Below are 7,628 nucleotides of genomic sequence, written 5' to 3'. Positions count from 1 at the left end.
GGGAGAGAGGGAGGGAGACAGGGAGGGAGGGAGGGAGAGAGGGAGGGAGGGAGGAAGGAAAGTGGATAAGAATGAGTTGTTGCGACTCGAAGATCCCGTCTGGTCTTTGTGGGGCTGCTGCCCTCTAGCTCACAGGCTATGTAAAGCACCTCAACAGTTGCTTTGTTTGGTTTTTTAGATTTGACCCAAATAGCATAAGATGATTGAAAAAGTTTGAATCATGTCATAAAAAGATGAATCAAACTTGGAAATACCAAAAAACCACTTTTCCTTAAGTAGAGGAAACTAGTTTTGGCTGTTCCTTGGCGATGTCTAAGCTCAGGATCCTCAGGAATCTCAGTCACTTTTTCATTCTGAATTACAAATATGACGAACATAAACTCTCCGTGCTCTGACCGTCCCTGTTCTCCCGAGTCGTGGCACACACGAGGCCGGGCTCGTCTTCCCCACCAAATGTGCCGACATCCAATAAGGGCTGTTAGCTTGTGGCTTCTTCGGCTTCCACATGACATGCTCGGCAACCCCCAACCAAAAACAGAAGCCGCGAGCCTCGAAACGAGGCCGAGAGAAGGGGCTCCCCTTGAACCACGGCCTGGTGTGTTACTGAAATTCTGGGGCCTCTGACCTGGGTTTCCTGTGAGCTCACTGGCTTCCTGTCTTGCGTGATGACGTAGGCGGGTACGTAATGGCGTAGACAGGATAAAACCCAGCGGCTGGCCGGGGATTCCTCTTTTCCTCCTGAAGCAGGCTGGTGGCGGCGGGCAATGGCGGGTCTTTCAAACAGCCTGAGCTAGCTGGCACGTGGCTTCACTTTTCTAATGGCTACCAATAAATCTTTTAAGACATGATGATCTTAAAGCTATGCTTTTATATTCATTTTATTTCTTACACTGGAGCTGTGGTGGCGAAGCTCCGGCCCGTGTGCCATAGGCGGCACGCAGCGCCCTCTCTGTGGGCACGCACGCCGCACGCCGTCCCCGGCAGGGTTAGTGACTAGAAAGGCAGGGGGCTCGGGCGGGGCTGCTCCCCTCCCCCTCTGCATTGGCTCCCTCCCCTGGGGACCCCCTGGGCGGTGGGAAGGAAGGAAACAGTGCAGGCTCCTCCTTTGCTTTCAAGATCTGAACCTCCCCGGGAGGCGCCACTTGAGGCCCAGGGAGGCCCCCTGTTGCACCAAGAGCCGCCCTTCCCCTTCCAGGGGGCCATGAAGGCCCGCCTGCAGCACCCCCACCCGCTCCCCCAGGGTTTCAGCAAGCGCCCACATGCTGCTCCCTGAAGGGAACTCCACAACTGCCCACTGCGAGCAGGGGACCCCAAGCACAGCCGCCCCCACCCAGGAGACTTCCGGGTAGGCTGACGGCGCCAGGCCAGAATCATGGGTAAAGTGACCCCCACTAGCCCAGACCGGACCTGAACCCAGGGCAGGACTCACCACCGCAAAGGAAGATTTGTGTTAAAGCAAGGGGAGCGCGAGGCCTCGCAGAGCCGTTTCAGCTGCCTCGACCCCCCCTTGAATGGTGGCCGCCCGAGCAGGCTGACCCGAGGAGCTGCCCGAGGCAGCCAGCCACATTGGGAAGTGACCCTCCCCTATACAGGATTAGTGGGGGGCCCCTGGGGGGGGGTCCAGCATGTGCTCTCTAAAAGGTTCGCAGAGCACCCCCGACGTCCACACCACGGCTGGCCCCCAGGCTATCTCCAGGTCTCCCGGGGAGCCCCCAGAAGGTGGGGGGGCCCTGCTGTGCTCAGGTGGGCTCAGCGCCTGGATGAGCGGCGGCTACGCGGCGCTCCCCGCTCCGTGCCCAGTTCCACAACCTTTACTAGCGGCCGTGCCGCGGGCTGGCTCCGAGGCAGGAGCGCTCAGGGCTGGGCACGGGGTTCAGTGGACTTGTCCAGGGTCACCCAGCGGGGAAGTGTCCGGCCACAGTGGAACCCTCCCAGGAAGCCAGAGATGAGTCCCTCCTCGGCTGGACGCCGGGCCGCCTCCACGAGCCGAGGAGCCCGTCCTGCCCCCGCTGGGGCTCTGCTCTGCGCCCCTCTCGTGCCCCTGCGGGAGTCTCTGCCAAGCGAGCACAAGAAAAAGGAAAACGGCTGCCGTGTGCGAGCATCAGGGTCGGACGGCGGTCTGGATGCACGTCGAAGGGCTCTCAGAAGGCGCCGGGTGGCCGGCCACGGGCAGTTGGGTCAGAACCAGATTTCCTGCCCAGGAGCGACGCTGTGAGGTCAGTCACACGAGCCCGTGGGCTGCCTCCAGGCATGTCCAGACCATCCTCAGGCGCGGCTTCCCTCTCCCTGAGCCCATCCTCGCTGCAGACTCATCGGTACACTGAGGCCCCTTTGGGTCGTTTCTGGCCCTCGGTGATCCCGCTGGGGTTTGCTGGGGTTTTCTAGGCTCCTCGACGGGTTGGCCATTTCCTTCTCTGGCCCATTTTTCTGATGCAGACACTGAGGCCAGGAGGGGTAGTGACCTGCCCAGGGTCACACGGCTGTAGGTGTCTGAAGCTGGATTGGAACTTTGGGGGGGGGGTGAGTCCTGCCGAGTCCAGGCCCCACGGTCTACCCCCACACCGTCTGGCTGCCCAGGGAGGCCCCCTGGGCAAGGGCTACTTTGGGGGGTCATGGATGTCTCTGCATTACTCCTCACACACAGCCCAGCGCCCAGCACACAGCAGGCTTCTGTAGCAGAAGGATGCAGCTCCCTCGGTCTGTGCCCGGGACCCTCAAGCCCTGACTCCCGGCCCAGCTGTCCCGAGCCCAGGAGGCTCTCCCTCCGGGCCCCCTGCGGCAAGGGCAGCGAAGACAGGCCTCTGGCTGCCATCCTAGACCACACGGGGCTGCCCTCTGGGGGTGGCCGGGCCCACCCCATCCTGGGGATGCTTCTGCCAGGGACAGGAAGCCCTGCCAGGCTCCCAGCTCGCAGGTCCGGGAGGCCACCAGAGTTTCCTACCAAAGCTCAGCCAGGGAGAAGCCACTTCCTGCACTCTTCCCTGGAAGCCCCCGGCCTACAGAAGAGGGAAAACGAGCACGAAAGGCTGAGGCGCCCCCGGGCCCCCCGGCTGACCTTCAGGCCTCTGTCCGGCCCTTCGACAACACCCAGGACTGAGACGACGGAACTGTGGCTTTCTGAAGAAGTGGAAGCAGGGCATCGAGGGGGCTCGGTGAAAGGAGAGCCAGGCCCAGCGAAGGGAGGTGCCAGGTGCAAATGTGACCTCAGCACCTCCTCATGAGATCCAGCCAAGTCCCTTAGTTCCATCCGCTGGCCCCATACAGAACATGAGGGCGATTTTTTTTAAAGAAGAGGAGAAACGCCAGAAACCGTGGCCAGGGCCCGACTCCCCCAAGGGGAAGCCCCTTAATGATGGCAAAGGGGTTCGGGCTAGACACAGAGCCCAGGGTCTGGAGGGGCTCAGCTGTGCCAAGGCTCTCAGTCTCAGGGTCCCAGGCCATCTCCACTGAGCCCAAGGAAGGCGGTTGTTAGGGGACGAGGGATGGTTCGAGGCCCCAGGCACAGACTCTCCTGTCTGGCCAGTGTGCCCTGATGCCTCTGCTAGGCTGGCTGGCCTGCCCAGTGGGGAGAGCCTGGTTAGATTCTGGGACAGGCATCTGCCCGGGGCTGGAGGCTGCCACTCCCAGGGCATCAACCTGCCCATCCACCACAGACGGTCAGTGGCTGAAGCAGCTGAATCCCTTCTCCTGCAGGGATGTCTGCCCTCAAGGATGGCTGCCTGGGCCAGGCTGAAAGTGGGGGCAGGAGGGGGGGCTGCTCTTCCCAGGAAGGCAGCAGGGTAAGGGCACCAGCCACAGCACTTATGTGGGGAGGGGGGCACCCAAGAACTAAGTAAGGGGATTCTCTTTGTCCCATCTCAGAAGGAAGGCCCAGTGCCACACTCACCCTCGTGGCCACTGAGCACCCCACCCCCACTCTACACAGGGAGGGGATCCGGGGTGCTCAGCACCCATCTGCGGGACTCTTAGAGGCATCTTGGCATTCCCAACAGAGCTGAACAGAAATCATGAAATGGGCTTAAGTTGGCAACCTGACTCTAAGAGGAAACATGGGCTCCTGGAGCCGGGTGAACCCCCAAAGGCTCATCCCATGGGAGAAAGGGAAGAGAAGGAGCACAGAGAAGAGCCTGGCCAGGCCCGAAGGTGGGCGTCTCAGCTCAGCAGCGGAGCTCCATTACCTTTGACGCCGCCGAAGGAGCCATAGGTCATGTTGCAGGCGATCCGCTGAAGGTTGTGCTCGTACATGAGCTTGATCTGGTACTGGTTCCCGTGCTCCACATTGCCCAGCGTGCCTAGGAGAACAGACAAGGACACCGTGAATGGTGGGCAGATCCCCGTCGTCTTCACTTCCTCAACTCTGGGAGTCGCTCTTCGCCTGCCAGGCCCATGGGAGCGGGGTGGCTGCTCCCCACAATCCTTCGGGCTCCGGCTCTAAAATAAACAGTTCATTTTCCTTGGAGTAATCAGAGGAATGAGGGAAACGTGAACCCGCAGCCACGCAAAGGCTCCGAGGACACCATCTCCCACTTCTTTCCCCACAAGGCCATTTTTCCGCCCCAAACCCTGCAGCCCCCTACCGAAGTCTCTTCCAACTTTGTGGATCAAATGGGCCAATTCCCCCCAGTGAGTTAAATGAACCAACGATGTCCAAAGAGTTCTGCCGGAGAGAATCTTCAGAACAAAGAAAAACCACAAGCTGGAATCACTCTAAAGCTCGCCATAAACCAGAAAACCTAAAGCATAAAAGGGGTAAACAGACCGTCTGTGGCCCCTCATTCAGGAAAGACGGGCGGATGAAAGTGCCGGGGAATAGCCTTCAACCACCACTGGCTAAGTGACCACCAAGTGACCGAGCCACACGGCCTGTGTCCAGGGCTGAGGATTCAATTGGAATTGAATTGAAATGGAAACAATTGGAAAAATATTAAATACTTGTGGGTAGGCTGAGCTAATCTAATAAAAATAACAATCCTACTTATTCTGTGCCATACCCATGAAACGACCAAAAAGCTATTTTATAGAACTAGAAAAGTTCATCTAGAAGAACAAAAGGCCAAGAATATCCCAGGAACTAATGAACAAAAAGGTGAAGGAGATCTAAAACTGTGCTCTAAAGCAGCAAACAATGTGGCCCTGGCTAAGAGACAGAGGGGAGGACCAGCGGAAGAGACGTGGGGTGAGTGGCCTCAGCAAGATGGGGTTCGATAAACCCAAAGAGCCCAGCTTTGGGGATGAGAACTCACTGTTTGACAAAAACTGCCAGGAAAATTGGAAAACGGAATGGCAAACATTAAGTTTAGGTCAGTATCTCACAACCTCTATCAAGAAAAGGTCGAAATGGGGGGCAGCTGGGTAGCTCAGTGGATTGAGAGTCAGGCCTAGAGATGGGAGGTCCTGGGTTCAAATCCGGCCTCAGACACTTCCCAGCTGTGTGACCCTGGGCAAGTCACTTGACCCCCATTGCCTACCCTGACCACTCTTCCACCTATGAGACAATACACAGTATTGACTCCAAGACAGAAGGTGAGGGTTTTAAAAAAAAAAGAAAAGGAAAAGGAAAAGGAAAGGGAAAGGGAAAGGGAAAGGAAAGGAAAGGAAAGAAAAGGAAAGGAAAGGAAAGGAAAGGAAAGGAAAGGAAAGGAAAGGAAAGGAAAGGAAAGGCCAAAATGGGTTTGTGATTTAAACACAAAGGCTAATATTGGGTGGGTGCAGAATATCTGTCAGATCTAGGGAGAAGAGAAGAATATCTGACCAAATGAGACAGAGAGCATTACAAGATGTAAAATGAATCATTTTGATGATATTAAATTAAAAAGATTTTGTACAAACAGAACCAATGTAATCAAGATTAGAAGGGAAGCAACAAACTAGGGGGAAAATGTATAACAAATTTCCCTGATAAAAGTCTCACTTCTCAAATATGTAAAAACCTAAGTCAAATTTACTAGAATCTAAATTCTTCCCCAATGGATAAAGGGTCAAAGGACACGAACAGGCCGTTTTCAGATGAAGACCTCAAAGCTCTCGATAATCACAGGAAAAAGCGTTCTGAATCGCTTCTGATTAACGAAATGCCGATCGCAGCGACGACGCAGCACCCAGCAGCCTGGCCAGCGCGGCAGTAAAAGGAGGGGATGGATGCCGGGGGGCACGTGGCAGCACTGGGGCGTGGACGTGCTGCAGGTGGAGCTGCCGAGGGACCCCGCCATTGTGGGGGCCCCCAAGAGACCGGCCGCCCTTGGCTCCCGGAGCGCCAGTGCTGGGCCGCATCCTAGAGAGGTTTAATGATGGGGAGGACCGACTTGTACAGACTGTTCGAGCTGCCCTCTCTGAGGCGGCAAAGAAGGCATCGGAGGGGCTGTCTGTCTGTCCCTCCCTCGAGGGCACGTGACGGGCCACGACATGACCAGGAGGACGTCCGAAGAGCTGGACGACCGCCGTGGCCTGCTGCACAGTGAAAGAAGCACAAGCAGGGGAGCCCCGTAACTGCCATCCTGGGAGTTGGAATGCTGATGAAGGAACACAATCGCTCCCTTATTTGGGTTTGTTTGGGGTTTGGGCTGTAGAAATGACTCACAAAAAAGGAGCAATAAGGATAGAAAATAATAAAATTAAAATTAAAAACGAGCCTGAGCCGGACTGCCAGGCTCCGAGTCTCCCAGGAGAGCAAGAAGGGAGCCGGGAAGGCGGGGGGCAGAGAAGGAAACACACAAACACACATTTCGGTACAAAAAACACAAGAAAAACTTTTGCTTCCAGCAGAGCGACTGAGGGCGCCGCCGCTGCGGCCTTTGCAGAAGGGGACGGCAGAGGCAGCTGGGTAGCTCAGTGGAGTGAGAGTCAGGCCCAGAGACAGGAGGTCCTGGGTTCAAATCTGGCCTCAGACACTTCCCAGCTGTGTGACCCTGGGCAAGTCACTTGACCCCCATTGCCTACCCTTACCACTCTTCTGCCAGGAGCAATACACAGAAGTTAAGGGTTTAAAAAAAAAAAAGAAGAAGGGGACGGCAGGGCCGAGGAGGCCGCCCGGGGCCACCCCATCCCAGCCCAGTCAGGGGCCTCGTGGCGGCTGGCAGGGGGCCCCTCGTGGCTCACTTGGCTCTTGTCTGCCTCGATGTCCCCCACCATAAAATGGACCCCGTAGCAGCACCTCCGGCCCGGGTTGTTGGGGAGACCAAACGAGATCCTCTCGGCGGGGAATGTGATCCTGCAGGCGCTGCGGCGGCCATCCATCCTGGGTGATCCAGGGGCGGCCCGGACCACCGACCAGGGGTCACAGCACCTGCATTCGAATCCTGCTTGCTCTACCCCCAGGCCTCGGGGAACACGGCTACACAGGGGTGACCAGGGGGGTCCCAAAGGCTCAGTTTCTTCACTTCCTCCAACAAGTGGCAACTGCCGGGATGTTCTGCCCTGCGCTGGCACAGTCACCCGCCCCGCAGGCATGCCCACTGAAGGCCAAGATGGCCAGCGAGGCTGCCGGGGCCTCCATCCTCGGGGGACCTCCTCCAAGAAGGCCTCATCAGAGGCAGAAGAGGGAACTCTGGGCTTCCCCCTCCGCCCGCAGCAGGCCAGGCGGGGAAGGAGAAGGTCCTCCGGGGAGGGAGGGGCCGGGCCGGTCAAACCAT

The 7,628-nt window shown here is 57.5% G+C and overlaps 1 protein-coding gene across 1 annotated transcript in view; it reads right to left on the bottom strand.

Moving 5' to 3' along the window:
- The window catches only part of BBS9 (Bardet-Biedl syndrome 9), a 309,955-nt gene extending 302,722 nt beyond the window's left edge, over positions 1-7,233 (bottom strand). The window contains exons 1-3 of the mRNA XM_044675618.1: positions 7,096-7,233; positions 6,303-6,447; positions 4,179-4,292 (exon numbers count right to left, since the gene is read on the bottom strand). Coding sequence (XP_044531553.1) covers positions 4,179-4,292; positions 6,303-6,447; positions 7,096-7,233 — 397 coding nt within the window. The remainder of the gene's footprint in view (positions 1-4,178; positions 4,293-6,302; positions 6,448-7,095) is intronic.
- Positions 7,234-7,628: the final 395 nt, after the last annotated feature.

Source organism: Gracilinanus agilis, chromosome 1 (assembly GCF_016433145.1).
Source record: "Gracilinanus agilis isolate LMUSP501 chromosome 1, AgileGrace, whole genome shotgun sequence".
NCBI classification, from domain to species: domain Eukaryota; kingdom Metazoa; phylum Chordata; class Mammalia; order Didelphimorphia; family Didelphidae; genus Gracilinanus; species Gracilinanus agilis.
Note: the sequence above shows the minus strand (reverse complement) of the source record. Positions and strands in the feature narration are given on the sequence as shown.